The sequence below is a fragment of the Lithobates pipiens genome, unplaced genomic scaffold (assembly GCF_037356315.1).
Source record: "Lithobates pipiens isolate NorthernLeopardFrog02 unplaced genomic scaffold, aLitPip1_a1.2 Scaffold_8, whole genome shotgun sequence".
NCBI classification, from domain to species: domain Eukaryota; kingdom Metazoa; phylum Chordata; class Amphibia; order Anura; family Ranidae; genus Lithobates; species Lithobates pipiens.
In genome coordinates this window covers 432,679,678-432,698,184 of record NW_027507903.1, presented here as the reverse complement: position 1 = coordinate 432,698,184, position 18,507 = coordinate 432,679,678, and the positions used below count along the sequence as shown (strand labels likewise).

The following is an 18,507-nucleotide window of genomic DNA, read 5'->3' as shown; positions in this document are numbered from 1 at the left end:
TTAAGCATTTTTTTTGTCATATTAACAATAACCTGGAACTGCTGTGAGGGTGAAGGATCCAAAAAGTACAACAAATTATATATCAGGAACATCGTGATTGATTAATTTTATATTTAATGACAAGGTTAGTTATACCCTTTAGAATTATCCAATTCACATTCAGTTTGATTGAATGATGAAATAAACCATTTGTTCCTGATGCCTAGCAACATCTATATATGAAATAGATTTTAGTTATCATGTACTTTTTCTTCTTTAAGTTAATAATATCAGCATTCCAGTATAAAAAGGGTGCTACTATTTAGTAAACTAAATATATATAAATGGAATATATGTTTAAAGTATGCTATACTAGGTGCAGGTCCATTTTAATAAATAACATCTCTGCATTCCAGTGCATTTATTCTGCATAGCTTTGGCCACTCGGCACAGGACCCAGCAGCTAGTTAAGACCACTGTAGTAGCAATGTCTACTTCAATGATTCCCTATTTTCCACAGGGATCCCACAGGTATGGCCCCTACATGCTTACATTGATCCAACCTGGACCAATGTAACGATGTAAAAAATCCCCATTCCTAGACATGTGCAAAAGGAAAAAATTTGTTTAGTTTCGTTTCGTTTTAATTAGTTAATTCATTAATTTCGTTTAGTTATATTCGTTAACTTCCTTAAATTCGTTTTCGGATTTCGTTTAGTTTTCTACCGAATTCGAAAAATCGCCCACATTCGAAAATATTTCAACCAAATTTGAAAATATTTCTACCGGATTCGAAATGATTTCAACATGATTCGACATTATTTCAACCACATTCGAAAATATTTTGTGACCCGAATTTAGGGCCATGTATCTCGGGGTCACTAGAAACTCCAAATTTGGATTTGTTGTAGTGTTAGTACTATTGTGTTTGCATACCAAATTTGGGGTTTTTAGCTATAAGTGACCCCGAGATATGTGGCCCTAAAGTCGGGTCACAAAATATTTTCGAATGCGGTTGAAATAATGTTGAATAATGTTGCAATCATTTCGAATGTAGTTGAAATAATGTCGAATCATGTTGAAATAATTTCGAATGCATTCAAGAAAAGGCAACAATGGTTGCCTATATGTTTATGTCACTACAAGTTTTTTTTAAAGCTGAACTCAAAACAGCTAAATAGATGGAATATTTATATGAGAGCTTTATACCTGAACACATACAGTATATGAGAGCTTTAAACCTGTCAATGGATTTTTATTTTTTGTCCATCGGGTCCTGGGATTTAAACTCTGCCACAAAGCACAGCACTGTCTAGCAGGGGAGTAGACCCAATCTTTCTCTGCAGCAGTTTTACTTTTATTTAAGGTCACTTCCCAACCCCATCTCTGCTTTTTCCTCCTATCAGCATGCTCGCTGCACTGCAACACACCTGATTGACTCTTTGTTCTATTTCTCCAACCTCCCCCCTAATCTCTGCTAAAGGTTGATACCAAGTCACATTTAAGGCCTGTACACATGTGCCAGATATTGGCCGGCGACCACTATCGGCTGCTCTAACAGAACCCGTCTGACATTCGACCTGTCTGCCAGCCTGTCTGACAGAAGGCTTCTCTGGAACGGGCATGCTGGAAAAACAGCATCTGCATTCGATCAGTGCTGGTAGCCAATTGCTGCAAGCACCGATGGGTTCTGGTGGGGGGGGGGGGGCAGTACCCCCATCAGAACATAATACCTCAGTGGGGAGATCGCTGTACTAACATCAGATAGGTAGTACAACAAGCTCCTCGGTTTTTCTTTCATTCAGCTCGCTGGGTTGAACTAAAAAAAAACTGATAGTGTGTACCAGGCCCTAGGTACCTACGTTGCTTACATAAAAAAAAAAGTATATTTAATGATGTATTATATTTACAGAGATGCATTCATTTGTATCTTCTGTACCTGCTTGGAGTCCAGTTTTAAGGTTATCATTCCCTTCCAATGCACTTTCAAAAGACTGTATATTCTTTTTAAAAGAAAGACTGATTTTGAATGGTAATGACAGTATTAGGCGTTTATAATAATGCATAAATTCATAAATAACAGCAAAAACCTTAAACTTAAATTTGATATTCCATAAGGCTGACTTTAATAAATGCTAATTTATTACAATACCCCCCAGGCACGTTTACCTCTGAAGTGGATGGCGCCGGAAAGTATTTTTGATAAGGTTTACACGGCACAGAGTGACGTCTGGTCTTTTGGAGTGCTGCTCTGGGAAATATTCTCACTCGGTAAGTAAGCAATGAGAACTGTTTTATATCAAGTGTTGAATTTTCAAAAGCAACTGAAAGCTCAGATACCTAAACAGAACACAGTACACCAAACGTAATGTTTTCATGCTGTACCCCCAGGTGCCTCCCCTTATCCTGGTGTACAAATCAACGAGGAGTTCTGCCAAAGACTGAAGGATGGAACGCGCATGAGGGCCCCAGAATATGCCACAACTGACATGTACGTCTTGATACTTAAAGTGATATTAGTCTTTTTTTTTTCAACAAACATGTTATACTTACCTGCTCTGTGTAATGGTTTTGCACAGAGCAGCCCGCATCCTCTTCTTCTCGGGTCCGGTGCTCCTAGCAAGTACCCCCCACAGCAAGTGCTGCGCTATGTAAACATAACACATGTAAACCTTGTAAATGCACACAGATCGATGTGAATATATATGAAAGAAGTCTGAATGAAAGGACACTAACAAATATCAAAGTGCAAAGTATGTATAAAGTGCAAAGTGCAAGAAATTGTATTAACTAATAAAGTTCAAATAAATGTGAAAAGGAGTCCACTCTAGATCCCATTGGTGTTCATCCAGATCACTGTGGATAGCAGTCCAGAGTGTGATTATCCACCACCAAAGGAGGGTAAACATGCTTACCAGAGAACGTGGACTCAAATACCAGCGGCACTGATTCATACTGTACTCCTGGAAGTTAAAGGCATTGGCTGTCATAAAGCTCATAATGGTGTTGGTATTTATGGGTCCCTTGCACACAGTAATCATAATTTACTGTTGTTTTTACTCAGGAACATGTGATGCTCATGTTATGTTGGGTATAGACAATTAAAGGTGTGCAAGCATACGGACGAGTATAAACAAGTAAAATTCCTCTCCATTGCCAGTATCGTTATATGCATACTTATACTCACGTAAACATAGTAAACACGCAAGTAAATTACTGCACTCAAATGAAAATGTTTCTATTTTTGTTTTACTGCTTTGTACTCAGTGCTGTATTACTGATCTTTTACCCAGCTGTGTGCAACGTCCCATAGGCAACTCATTTCATTTTAAATCAGTAAACCACTCAGCAGTTTTTACTCCTGTGTATAAGAGGCCTAATTGCAGGAACCTCAGTGATTCACCCTACTGGCATCTACACAATGTTGAAATACCAGACCTTTCAATTTATATGTACAGTATATGAAATGTAACAAGCAAATATGAAACTTTCTGGTAATATCAGGCACTGGTATGCCTCATCCAGTCACCTACATGTTTCTACTGACCAGTAAGGGCTGCCTACTATAGTGACAGTCCAATAGGAATGTACAGGAGGTGGAAGGGCCAATGCTGAGTACTACTGGAAACTGTTAAACTTGTTCATTATAGCACCCTGAGATTTGGGGCAACTAAGTGCACCCAAGTGTAGGTGGTGCTCTATGCCTTTGTAATAATAATGGTATAATGGTATCCTATACCAGGCAGGTGCTCAAAGGTTTACACTAAAGCAGGGGCATTAAATTAAAATTCACGGAAGTCTGATCAGTACATTTTTCTTCCAGCAGAGGTCCGAATTGCATTTTTATCCATTGACTCAGGTCCTTCACATCACAGCCCACTCTCCTCTTATATCACAATCCTGTTCTTACATCAGAGTCCTCTAAAGTGTTCTGTTCCCCCTTTTCACATCACCCCCCCCCCCCCCCCACAGCAGTGTACTCTGCCGCTCTCACATCACCCCCATAGTAGTTTATTCTGCCCCTCTCCCATCACCCCCCACAGTAATGTCCTCTTCCCTCCCCGGTATTGTCCTCTGCCCCCTTCATATCACTCACCCCTTTGCATTGCCCCTGCAAGTGCACTGCACCCCTACACCCCCCCCCCAGCAGTGCTCTCTGCCCTTTACATCACCCCCCCAACAGTAGAAATGTCTGCCCCGTTTACTTCATCTCTACCCCCCAGTAGCCCTTTCTGCCCCCTTCACTCCCACCATTACACACAGTAGCGTGCCATGCCCTTTTACATCACACCTCCCCCCCCCCCCCAGTAGTCCTTTATGCCCCCTGGGTCCTGATGGGACAGTGATTCAGTCCAAATCCGGGCTGCGGCCTGCCATTTAGTGATGCTTGCTTTAAAGCGTAACTAAACCCAAGAACAAAAATGTATCGGTCGGTGGCTCTCGCTCTCTCTGTGGAGGTGGCGGCGGTGGCGGGATTTACCTCAGCGTGACAGTGGCGGAACGGAAACGCTTTAAGAAGGGAGCATGAAAGTTGGAGATATCAGCAGAGCCTATTAAGGGGACAAGGAACGTGCTATTTGCAAGCTCGTATGATATCCTTAAAAAAGAGATCTTGGCAGCTGGTAAGCCTCACTGAATTTGGTGGTGGATAAACCTTTCTCCTCTGGGTGCACCTGCTACATGCGTGAAGGGTGGTTTTGTAGTCACTGAAAAGGGACTGAGATTCATCATCCTATCCATCTTTCATCTTCTTCGGACTGTTTATATATTTGAAAATTATCGTTTCACTGAACTTTTTTGCACTATTTTGCAACATTGAGATTTTTGCAAAAAATAGGAAAGATTATGTCACTTTATAATTCAGTTTTTTTATAAATTTTAGCGCAGCTGTTTTCTTTAAGATTATTGTATATTGTGTGTGTCTCACATAGGGTTGCAGCAAGAACTTATCATCATTATTATTTTTTGTTTCATTAACACTTGATTATTTCTAATTTCAACACTTTTTTGGCCAGCGCTGTTTTTCAACGGGTTTTTATACTTGGATTGCGGCTTCCCATTCTAGATGTGGTGGCTTCATTAAATTTTTTTATTTTCAGAACATCTTGATCTTGACACAAGTGCAGTGTACTTGTTACTTCCTTTGAGCTGAACAGAAAATAAAAATAATCTTTATATTGTAAATCAATAAACTCACCCTCATCACCCATGTAATGGAGATAAAAAGAAGAAGACAGGTTTGTAGTCCATCCTAGGTGACAACCACAGCTTCCTCCACATATACAGTGGGGGAGTGAGAATGTTACTAGCAGGATCTCAAAGGGGGGAAAAAATAAGGGGGCAACTAATGCAGCCACCACTACATCTGGTATATGCAACTTCATCTTTTGCATCAATTATATAGATTCGAAGCATGTCAAGTCAAAAAATTGTGAGCCCCTCTGAAGCAGTGCCAAACCGATGACTTTGCTGTAGGCATTGCTTTCAAAACTCTTACGGGTCATCAATTTAGAATTAGCTGTGAATAATGGTCTTATGCCCCATACACACGATTGGAAATTCGATCAGCAAAAGACCAATGAGAGTTTTGGTCGGAAAATGCGACCGTGTATATGCTCCGTTGGACTTTTGCTGGCGGAATTCCAGCCAGAACAAGATTGAGAGCAGGTTCTCAATTTTTCGATTGGAAAAAGTTCCGATCGGAAATTCCAATCGCCTGTACCAATTCCGACGTGCAAAATTCCAACGCATGCTCGGAAACAATTTGACGCATGCTCGGAACCATTGAACTTCATTTTCTCGGCTCGTCATATTGTTGTACGTCACTGTGCTCTTGACGGCCGAAAGTTCAGAGAATTTTTGTGTGACCGTGTGTATGCAAGCCAAGCTTAAGCTGAATTCTGTCTGAAAAACCAAGTTTTTTCTGATGGAAAATCCGCTCGTGTGTACAGGGCATTAGAATTATTGCTCTCACTCCAGCGTGCATGGCAATATGTAACATGCATAGCGCAATCAATGTTTACATACATAGGCATCTTCAATGTATGCATTTATGTTCTGTTATGTATGGGAGAGAGAGCTTTCATTTTTGTGTGAATGGACCCCTAAAATGTTATCTATAACAACTGGGTGACATGTTTCCAGTAAAACAAAAATTTATTTAAAAAGTCAGTTTCTACTTTCACATCTTTTTGCCGCTGGTCAGAAATATTTTCCTTTTGATAACAATCAAATTTGTTTTCAGTTGGCAACGTTTGAGACAATTGACAGCTACAAAACATGCCACAGAAGTATTTGTAGTGTTCCTGGCCAGCGTTCAAAGAACCCCCTTGGTGACCAGGAATCGGGTTCAAATAAGCTGTTGTAATGCCAATCCTGCTGCTTTATAATACTCTGTGCTGGGAGGTTCCTTATCACACGGGACACTTTTGAGATAGACATCCCCGGCAGACACTTTTCATAGTGTTAGCCAGCACTCATTTCCTGGGAAAAATCTACATCTGGAAAAAGAAATAAATTCTGTTTTTCTTTTGACAATAAAGAGGCCCTGATGTTTGATATTAGTCTGAGCAATGAAGACAGGAACTTTATAAAAAAAAAGCCAAACCTTTTTTAAGCACGCATTGAACTAAAAGTCTCAGCATGCAGTCTAAAATATTGCTAATAAAAGGTTAAAGGCCTCTCTAAACTAATTTTAGACACAGAGATAGGCTTTAAAGTGGTTGTAAACCATTACAAACCACTTTGACTTACAGGTAAGAATAGATTAAGGCTTACCTGTAGGTCCAAGAAATATCTCCTAAATTACACGGTTTAGGAGATATTTGCAAAAAGACATGCACCGCTGTCTACGGCGCATGCGTCGCAGACAGCAGAGCGCAGGCGCACTGAGCATGCCGCTGCTAACGGCTATATGCCGTTAGTGGTGGCTCCCGTGCGCATGCACGGCAGTGACATAATCGCTGCTCCAGCACTGTGAGTGGCCGGAGCAGCCATACCCGGAAGAAGATGGACACTTTGCGCTACAGGGGACAGCAGTGACATCGCTGGCTCCTGTGTCAGGTAAGTGACACATAATGGGCTACTATGCGATATTCTTTACCTTTGCAGGGAGACAAAGAGGAAGTAAACCCATCAGGGTTTACTTCCTCTTTAAGTGACCTATTTAAACTATAGGACTTGATCTCAAACCGGTCTGTCTTAAAGTGATTGTAAATGATCACCTTGTAAAAAAAAAACATTCAATTTAAATTGATATTAAAGATTGATTGATATTAAAGGCAAAACATTTTTGTATAGCTATAAAAAATACATTATAAATACTTTTTCCCCCTTTTTTATAAGTGATCACATTCCCTCTGTTCCTTCTGTTCTCAGCTGCATAAGAGCTAGGTGGAGGAAAAGCAACAGCACACTGAGCTTTCCAGTAAATGGCTGTGCAGCAGGGGCGTGTCAGTCACATAAAGAAAGCAATACTAAGACAACAGGATACCTTCTCATAGAATTACATGGTACAGCAGCCACATATCAGGAATATGACATTTTGGGGTAACAAAAACTTTAAGCAACATGAATTCTAATTGATCCCATGTTCCCCCATGTATCAAGGTTGCAGAAACAGTTGCCTAAAACAGTTCCCCCAGCTCAAATCTTCCCCCTCTCCCACCAAATCACTCCTTCCAATACAGATACATCCATTGGCACATGTTTTAAATTGGATCCACTCTTTACAGATTATTGGTAGCCCAAGATTCCTCCTAGGCTTCCTTTCTGGCCCTCTATTTTTCTAAAAAGAAAGTTAGGCCGCGTACACACGCGCGGACTGTTCGCCCAACCTTGTTCGTCAAACAGTTTGACAAACAGCCCGCTCAAAATTAGCATGAACGGACTTGACCACACACGATGAACGAACAGTCCGCTGAAACCGTGCGCGATGACGTGAACGGCACGTACGACAGGACTAGAAAACGACGTCCTATACACTGCAATGCAACCTTCGGCGTGTAAATCCTTTCTGAGTATGCGCGGAACTTAGTTTGACGAACAAGCCTACACACGAGCGGACTGTCCGCTCAAACCAAGTTTCAGCGGACAGTTTTACGGAAATTCCGAAAAACTTTGTTCGTCAGACTGTCCGCTGAAACTGTCCGCTGAAGCCCACACACGAGCGGACTGTCCGCTGAAACACTGTTCAGCGGACAAAGTTGGGCGAACAGTCCGCCCGTGTGTACGCGGCCTTACGCCTTTGGCGTACTATAGAAGATCTCATTAAAAAAAATGTATGACTACTATGGCCTAGACCTCCGACTTGTGTTACCTGTGGGTTTTTCTTTGTATCCTGAGCAATTCTTCTGCCAGTTATGGCTGAAATCTTTCTTGATCTACCTGACCATGGCTTGGTACCAAGAGATCCCCAAATTTTCCACTTCTTACATGATTAAACAGTACTGAGTGGCATATTTAAGGCTTTGGATATCTTTTTACATCCTTTTCCATCTTTTTAAAGTTTCATTACTATGTTACGCAGGTCTTTTGACTGTTCATTTCTACCTCCTCATGGCTCAATGTCTAGCCTGCTTAGTGCATCCATGTGAGAGCTAACAAACTCATTGACTATTTTTACACAGACACCAATTGTGATTTAAAAAGCCACAAATGTGGGACATGAACCTTTAAATAAAATACTTTTTTGGCATGATCAGTTAATGCCAACATTTCACAATTTCTACAAGGGTATGCAAACTTTTGAGCACAATTGTATATGTCTGAAATAAATGTTATTTATTTATATATATTTTTTTATATTTTTCTTGGGGAATAGCACTGCACATATGCTGATGTTGACTATTACATAAATATTGCATCCAGAGTATTTAATTTGTTCAATTAGGAGCCTTTCCAAGATGTTCTTATGTAAATATCTGCATTTGTGTTTCATACAGCTATCGTATCATGTTGAGTTGTTGGTATGGGGATCCTAAGGAAAGGCCAATATTTACCGACTTAGTGGAAATCCTGGGTGACCTGCTGCAAGAGAATGTCCAGCAGGTATGTTTAAACTGAGTGTATACTTGTCTGTCTCCCCAACATTCCAGTTTAAGGTTTAATTTTGGGTCATAAATGTTGGTTGGGCCCTCCATCTTGTTTGCCCATGAACTTTTATTTTCTGTGGTATTCATCATATTACATTGGTAGCCAGTGGCCTATACGGCACACCCTTTAATAGCCACCCTGCCATATCAATGAACTTCCCTTTTGTCTGTGGCAATGCTATCACAGCTGATCCTCTGCCTGGTGCATTGGAACTCTTATTGCATATGTTCCCCCGGCATCCTGAGTGGTCCTCCTATACCTTCTGGAAGCCACCAAAGGTGACTATTTTTGTCAGTTTGTTGGGAAGCTCCAGCATGTAAACTGGCAGCTCCCCCCCCCCCCCCCCCCCCGGGCTGAAGAATGTTACAGGAGCTGCCCATCGATGCAATCTCTGCCTCCACCAAAAACTATTGTTTATTCATTAATAATATTAGGTATTAGTAAAGTGATAAAAAGGTATATTATATTTACTTGTTTGAAACTTTTTTTAAACTTCTTTAGTTGCTTTCTGGCCCACGCCAAAATTATCTCATACATCCCAGGAGTCTTCATTGGCATTTTGTTTTCATCTGGAGGAGGGGAGGAGGGGCTTTGTCGGCTAGGCAAACATCCCTGCATGCCTGAGCTAAGGACATATAGATTCCAGGAAGTACTGTAAACTAATTGTAGCGCTATATGTTTAAATTTAGTTTTTGCCTAAAACTGTAATGAGTTTTGGGACTAATTGTGCAAAATTGTACTTTGGCATCAGTTTGGCTGGGCTGTATGGAAGTTCTGCCTGGTCATAGGTGGGGTTGTACACCTGTGGGAGGCTATAGAACGCAGTCTGGTTGGACGCATTGGGTACCAATCTCTGTCTCGGAACCAATCAGTGGGAGTTCGTCTCACTGCGTAATCCGGGAAGGGGTACTTAAGGTGCCAAAGTCACGTGGTTCGGGGTTCCGGTCCAGAAGCTGTTGCTGACTCCATGGTCCTGGTCCTCCTGACCAGCCCCCAGGGGACCTGGCCTGGGGTTCGGATCCATCCGTTTCTGAGCCTAGGAACTGGCTAGTTTGAGGCACAGTAACTAGGAGGATTCTAAGGTGTTACGGTGCCGTCTCGGTTTTGGAGAGGTCCAGCAAAACTGCATGCGACCAGGGGAGGACTCTTCGGTAAGAGAGCCACGCACAAGGCTGGCTGCTCGGTAACAGCCTGGAAGCTGAGCTGCCATGGACATTGATTGAATCCACAATTCTTACGGTGAAAGATTCTGGTACAGTAAGAAAAGTTCCTACTTCTACCCTTCCAGTTGTAACTAAGTTTCCAAGTTTCCAACCAAGTCTGCGTGAGAGACTTTGAAAAGCTAGAACCTGTTGGCTGCTAAACCCAAAACTTAAGGATTTATCCAACAGTTAAAGAGTCCAGTTGCGATCGGCTGTTCCCTGGATGGTGTACATAGAGAGAGACTTTATTTGAAATCAGCAGTTCCAAGCACCTGAGCTAAACTCTACCCTGATACCCTCTATTCCCAACTTAGAGACTGAGTCTTATGCTAAATAAAAATCCTAACATGGAATTCAAGTGTCGGTCTCTACAGTTACTGGGTTACAAACCCTGGGAACCCCTAGACAAGGACAATGAGTACGAGCTGGAGGAGGTAATCGGTAAGCCCAGTAAAATTCAGCAGCTCCATTGGGGGTATCATCTGCCCTTACTCAACATGGCCACAGCTAAAAATGTTAGAGGGTGCTTTTTAAAGTAATTTCTCAACAAAATAGTGTTTTCAGTTTGTGGTGCTCAGACACAGTTTAGTTCTGGTTTACTGCAGCAGAGAAAAGTCAAATCAGCGATCTGGCTGTGTAACTCTCAGGAATGGATGGACAGAAACACAAATCCTCCTGCAGTTCAGACAGATACAGTATATGTATTTCAGCTGTGTATTTAGCTATTTACCTGGAGTTTTAACCATATTTGTAAACCCATAAAGGTATAGTCAAAAAGAGTAAATATTGTATAGCAGGCATATTAATGGTTCCTAACTGCCTCCCAAAGGAAGGAAAGGACTACATCCCTCTCAACGACTCACAGAGTTTAGAAGAGATGGACTCATCGCAAGCTCCTATCTGCCCACAACACAATTCTGATGAGGAAGAGTGTGACATGAGACTGCACTGCCATAACCTGGCTGTAAGGTGAGCCTGTTACAGCAGAAAAATGCTCCTTCATTAACAATGTGTTTTGAAGAAAGATATATTATAGCATCCAGTTATATCCTATCTTTAAATTCTCCAAACATGTAAACATAAGAGGACAGTTGATTTTCACTCTAAGGCACAGCTGCAGATTGCACATGGGATGTCTATTGTGCCTAAAGCCCCATACACACTATCAGATTTTCTGCTGATTTTTGTCTTTAGATTTACCAAAACCATGTAGTGCAAGGGCCTGCCTGATTGTATACAAATTGAAACTCCTAAGGTTTGACCTCATATTATATGGTTTTGGTAAATCTGAAGGAAAAACTCAGCAGAAAATCTGTGTATGGGGCTTAAGGCCTATTTCACACAGGTTTCAGCTTGTATAAGAGCAGTGTGAACAGCAAGTTTTTACAAAGCATTTGCAGAGCTTTTAGCAAGCTTTGTTAAATCTTCTAAAGTACCACTCAGCTCCAGTTTGCAAATGCTGAACAATGATCTTAATGGGAGTGCTGATTGTCACTTTAGCTGCTTGCTGACCTGCTCACAGTAAATGTACTGCGAGCAGGCGACAGCTGCAAGTGCCACTACAAACCAGTACATGGCGCTCCCCCTGGGGCACGCAGTGGCTCGATCCCATGACTGCTATGTCCAGTGGACACATCAGATCGCGACGCTCAGTACCCAGTAGAGCTGCACAATTCTGGAAAAAAATGAGAATCACGATTCTTTTGCTTGGAATAAAGATCACAATTCTCTCACAATTCTCAAAAAAAATATGTATTTATCTGTGAAGGTAGATGTCAAGTCACTGTGTTTTTTTGTACATCATTTTTTTACCATGTCACATTATAGGATGGTTTATGCCTTTAACCACTTCCCACCCGGCCAATGCATATATACGGCCGGGTGGGAGCCGTCTACTCCTGATAGGCCGTTCAGGAACGTCCTTCAGGAGTAGCGGGATCGCGCGCACGCGCGCTCGCGCAGCGGCGCGATCCCGATGTGCTCGTGTCACCCGGACACGGCACATCTCAGATCGGCAGGAGGGCTCTGTGATTGGCCCTCCTGATCACATGACGGCCGTGTCCAATCACGGCCGTCATGTGATGTAAACAAACAGCCGGTTGCTAGGCAATCGGCTCTCCTCTCCTCACACGGAAGTCACCGCTGAGGAGAGGAGAGCAGAACGCTGCAGCCGGCTGATGATCAGTGAGTATGGGCTGCTTTTTACAGCTTTTTACTCACTGATCATCAGTGTAGTGTAAACACACAACACACCACACAGTACAAACACAGTCCCCACATATGTCCCCAAAACACACATGTCCCCAAAACATACATGTCCCCAAATAATAAAAACACATGTCCCTAATAATAAAAACATGTCCCCCACATATGTCCCACTAAAATCACATGTCCCAATGATTATCTGCACACATATGTACGTGATCACCTGCACACATATGTACATGATCATTTGCGTACATATGTCTGTGATCACACAAACCAATTATTATACACTTAACGGAATTTTTTTTACCAAAAACATGTAGCAGAATACATTTTGGCTTAAATTTATGACAAAATTTGATTTTATTGGATTTCTTTTCAAATAGAAAAAAGAAAATATTGTTTTTTTTCCAAATTTCCGCTATTTGTGCGCTTATATCGCAAAAAAAAAAAAAACGGAGTCGTGAATAAATAACACCAAAATAAAGCTCTATTTGTGCGAACAAAATGATAACAATTTCATTTGGGTACAGTGTAGCATGACCGCGCAATTGTCACTGAAAGCGCTAGAGCGCTGAAAGCCGAAAATTGGTCTGGGAAGGAAGGGGGCGAAAGTGCCCTGTATTGTAGTGGTTAAGCACTTTAGCCTAATAAGTGGAGTTTAGCATCTGCTGACTGTTTGTAGTCAGCTGTACTTTACACCTATCCACCGTTATATACAAAGGGCCTGAGCAATCACCCCTTAGCCTAAGGTAGTGCCACCACACCCCATATTCCTTAAAATATGTCATTGCTAAGTTCGTATTACCTAAAGCCTGCTTCTGTGAAGTTTCCCCGTCACACTGTGTGCACACTGCGCAGCCACTGCAGTGTTTTCCTGCTCTCCGACTAAGCGACAGCGTGGTTCTGCCCATGCACAGGCATCCACCACAGCGCATCACTCTCTGCTCTGCTGACGACTGATGTCAGTTCCTGTTGCTGACATCAGATCCGATATCGGCGCCATCAGCGACATGCGTTCCACGCTGGTTTCTGACTGCTTCTCCTCCGATCCCTCCAGTCCAGGCTACATCCCAAAAATTTGAGGCAATCCAGGCTGGAGATCGTGCGGGGGGGGGGGGGGGGGTGAATAGAGATCGCGATTCTATGTACGATTAATCGTGCAGCTCTAGTACCCAGACACTGTGAGCAGCCGGAGTATCATGTAATCACTATGATTGATCATAACGATCAGATAATTACAATGTAAACAAAACAGCCATGAATGGCTTCCATTCATGACTGTTTTGCTTACTGTTGTGATGCTGTGATTGACCTACAGCTATCACATGGTACCTGGGCCAATTACAGCGCCCTGTACCATGTGTTTAGCTGTAGTCAATCACAGCATGTCATCAGTAAGCAAGCTGACATGAATGGAAAGTCATTCACGACAGTTACTGTAACTATTGCTTATAAAAGTGATCAATAATAGTGCAAAAATAAAAATTCTGATCACCCCTCCAGAGTAGTACAGTGTCACTATGATGACAGAATGAAAAAAAGTGGTAACTTTTTTTCAACTGGTTAGACATTAATGGCTGTGTGTTGAGTTATTTTGAGGTGACAGCAAATTTACACAGTTATACAAGCTGTACACTCACTACTTTACATTGTAGCAAAGTGTAATTTCTTCAGTGTTGTCATATGAAAATATTTACAAAAATGTGAGGTGTGTGCTCACTTTGTGAGGTACTGTGTGTATATGTATATATATATATATATATATATATATATATATTAGGGCTGTCACTGATTAAAATTTTCGTGTTCAATTAAACAATTTTTTTAATCGATTAATCGACTAATTTCGATTAATTATAACGCACATACAGATCCAACTACTTTTAGCTGATCTCCTTGCATTGCAACTCTGCATTAGTCAGTGGTAAATGTGGTATACACTATATACAATCACCCGACACTAGTTAGTTTCCACAATCCATGACTTAACTTCACAGTTCACACAAATATGTTTTAAATTCAAACTGTAGCACTGACATAAGTCATTTTTTTTCCACAGTAGCGTGACAATCCCTCCACCTCCGGTCTAATTAATCACTCTCTCCTGATGGCATGGACCCCTGTGCAAACAGGTGGTCATGCAAGCGGGTATCAAAAAGGTTAACACGGACCATAAACTTCTCTCACGTCTCCTTAGATCTCAGCAAGGATGCCAGGTTATGGGTAGAAAGAAAAGATCTAAGTGCTCACCGCTTAAGTATAATATTTAATTTTTGTGTTCAAACACAAACTACTCAAATAAAGATAATAAAAACACAGCATGTAAAGCCAACAATCGTGAGGAGAATTCTGAATTCTCCTGGGAATTTAAAAATATAAGTCTTGAATGGTGGATAATGGAACCTGATACCACTTTTCGTGCAAAAATAGTTAGAGACTATCAGAAGTCTGCACTGGTCCTGTATATATATATATATATATATATATATATATATATATATATATATATACACACACACACACACACAACACACATGTATTTATATGCACACACACATTCATGCACTATATACACTCTAAACAAATGGTTTGCTGAATAAAAGAAATAAATAAAGTGATATTAAAAAACATGTCATACTTACCATCTCTGTACAAAGTTCCTCTTCTCAGGTCCCCCACTTGTGCTCCTGGCTCTTCCCCCCTGCTGAGTGCCCCCATAGAAAGCCACTTGTGTGTCCATAAGACACATAGAATGGGGCTTGCCCTCGCTCCCTGTTCCCTCCTCACTGGCTGCGAAGGACAGCAGCTGGAGCCAATGAAGAGTCAGAGAACTGGGAGAGCAGCTGCTCTCGTTCACATTGCTGGATCGAGGTCGGGTTCAAATAAGTATTTAGGGGGGCTGGGGGAGGGAAGCATAGAATGCATGAAGGTAAAAAACCATCAGCCTTTAAAATCAATTTAAGGCAACATTTTGCATTCAGCCTTTTAATTAAATTACATTTTAAAACTTACATTACCAAAACTAAAAATTTTTGTTTTAGGTCGAAAACCAGTACTGTAAGTTATTCTAACCTAACATTGTGGGTTTTCCCAATAAAAAATAGTTATGAAAACTTAAATTACACAAGTCATTTGAATTTAGAATTTTATGTTGGGTTAGCAAAATGTTGCCTTATTTATTACATGCATTTATATAGCACTGAAAATGTACACAGTGCTTTACATAATTTCACAATGGTCCCTGCCCTCAAGGTGCTTAAAATGTAAAGTTCCTATATCACATACTGTATATTTGCAAATAACTCTACCAGAAAGGTTTTTGGGGAGTGGAAGAAACCTCACGCAAGCACAAGGAGAACATGCAAGCTTCGTGCAGGCAGTGGCCTGGCCAAGATTCAAACTGAGGACCCCATTCTGCAAGGCAGAAGTGATAGCCACTACTAGCATGGATGCAGAAATTTTATTTTTGACAGGTCTGTATTGCTACCAATAAAAAAAAAGTTATGTCTTTATTACCATATACAACCAAATTTGCATTACCTATAAAAATGCATCACTATTGTGAATAGTGAATACATTTACAGCAAAATATATAAATCGGTAGAGTTTAAGCTACCTTAATTTTTTTCTTTGTTGTAAAATTTCCTTTTTTGTATGGAGTGAGAATTTAGCCTTTTTTAGCATTGGTATTGCTAAGGTAAAATTTCTTACATATGGTAATAAAGAAATAACTTTTTATTTAGGCTGCTTTCACACTGGGGCGGGAGCAGCGTCGGCGGTAAAGTGCCGCTATTTTTAGCGGCGCTTTACTGTCGTTTTAGCGGCGGTCTGCGGGCGCTAGTGGGGTGGTTTTAACCCCCGCTAGCGGCCGAAAAAGGGTTAAACCCGCCCACAAAGCGCCGCTGCAGCGGCGCTTTGCCGGCGGTATTGCCGCGGTGTCCCATTGATTTCAATGGGTAGGAGCGGTTAGTGTATTCACCGCTCCTTCACCGCTCCAAAGATGCGGCTAGCAGGACTTTTTTCACCATCCTGCCAGCGCATCGCTCCAGTGTGAAAGCCCTCCGGCTTTCACACTGGAGTGAAAGGGGCCGTTTTTTTTCAGGCGCTACACAGGCGCTATTTTTAGCGCTGTAACGCCTGAATACCGCCCCAGTGTGAAAGTAGCCTTAGTGTAGCAATACAATACATACTAGAAGTGCTTGAATGAAAGTGAAGGCTAAGTGGCTTAGCAGTTATCACTGCTGGTCCTCTGTTCGTATCCCAGCCAAAACACTATCTGCACAGAGTTTGCATGTTCTGTCCATGTGCTTCTGTGGGTTTCCTTCTGCACTCCAAAGACCTCACTGGTAGGTTAATTGGTATATGTATGCAAGCCAGGAGCCTTAAATTGTAAGCTCCTTGACAGCAGAGATGAGAATGTAGGGCCCTGTGTAAAAGATGCATGTCTATAATAAATAAGGGGACGTTTTGCTAACACAACATAAAATTCTAAATTTATATGACTAAATTTAAAGTGTTTGTTACCCCAACATTTCATATTCTTGAATCTTGATATGTGTGTGTGTTGTATCATGCATTTATGTTAAAAAGTATTCTGTTTTCTTTGTATTTGTTCCTTTGTGCAAAATACCTGGTGATGCTACCAGTTTTCCTGCTTTCCTATTTCAAACTGACCACACTAGGAATAGAAGCACATCCATCCCAACGTGGTCAGTTTTTTGGCTGTGCTCCTGCCTCTCCTCTGATGGCCAAGACTTGTCTTGGCATCCCCTGCACAACTCTTCACTGGGAAGTTCAGTGTGCCGTTGTTTCTCTGGTGACACACACACATACCTCTCCAAGTTCCTTAGGCCTCATGCACACGGACGTTTTTACAGCTGCTTTTTTGAGCGTTTTTTGCAGCTTAAAAACGCCTGTCCATGTTAGTCTATGGCTTCATGCCCACCTAGGCGTTTTTGAGCTGCAAATGGCATAGGCGTTTTTAAGCTGTAAAAAAAACCCAGGACCAGTGCGTTCCGTGGTGCAGAGCTAGAGCTGTAAAAATGCGAATCGCGGAAAAACGCGCACAAACACGCATAAACGCGTAACATATTTTCTTTGTTTTCTGAGTGCTATAGCCAAGAGATGTGTTTCTTTAAAAACGCTACTTAACGCTAACGCTAAAAAACGCGCAAAAACGCCAATGCAAAACGCGGTAAAAATCGCGTTTTTAACACCGATTTTTCCAGGCGTCGGAGCTAGCTTCAGCCAGTTTTTTAAAACGTCCATGTGCATGAGCACTTATGCAGCTAAGAATAGAGGTCATGTGATAACCTATGAAAAAGAAAGAAAAAAAATATTATTAGAAATGCAAATATTTGTGTATATATATCAACAAAAAAAAAGAAAAAAAAATTATATATATATAGTATATGTAACTTATATGTCATATGTAAGGACAAAGTTACTACTAAATCAGTAGGCTTATAACTAAAATTTAAATGGTACAACAGCATGTTTTTGAAGATAGCCCTCAATACTATTGTAGCTTTACCCCCAGCAGGGGCCATTTTAACTGGTTCTCCCTCAAACAGTTCAGAGGCCATCACCCACCCAAGCAACAGTTTATTCCCTCCAATAAACAGTATGCATTTTTGTGATTGTTGATAAAACTTTTAACAGGAGAGGGGTTAGGAACATGGGATATGCTAAAACGGTTAGCAATTGGCTGTTAGAGGATTCTTCTTCCCTGAATATCGAACAGTCTAAGGCCTCACAGCTGAGGGCCATAATGCAGGTCTATTTGGCATCTGTTACCCTGCACCACTGCACAGCTTTTGGTACCCAGTACAATCTCAGGGACACTGCATAGTACTGAAGGGCACGTTTCTCTAAGCTCACAGTCCTAGACATTGCGGAGGACAGGGACATAGCCCGTTTTTGAGACCCTATGAGAGCAATGTCAGTCCAAGCAACCTCTGGGAACTATATCCCAAAATCACACAGTTACCAGGAATTAATTCATGGTCCATGCTCACAAGTCCCC

General features: G+C 41.4%; 1 protein-coding gene across 1 annotated transcript in view; it reads left to right on the top strand.

The window, feature by feature from the left end:
* The window catches only part of FLT4 (fms related receptor tyrosine kinase 4), a 354,612-nt gene that overhangs the window by 319,805 nt on the left and 16,300 nt on the right, over window positions 1-18,507 (top strand). Inside the window, exons 24-27 of the mRNA XM_077474315.1 lie at window positions 2,139-2,250; window positions 2,371-2,470; window positions 8,922-9,027; window positions 11,104-11,243. Coding sequence (XP_077330441.1) covers window positions 2,139-2,250; window positions 2,371-2,470; window positions 8,922-9,027; window positions 11,104-11,243 — 458 coding nt within the window. The remainder of the gene's footprint in view (window positions 1-2,138; window positions 2,251-2,370; window positions 2,471-8,921; window positions 9,028-11,103; window positions 11,244-18,507) is intronic.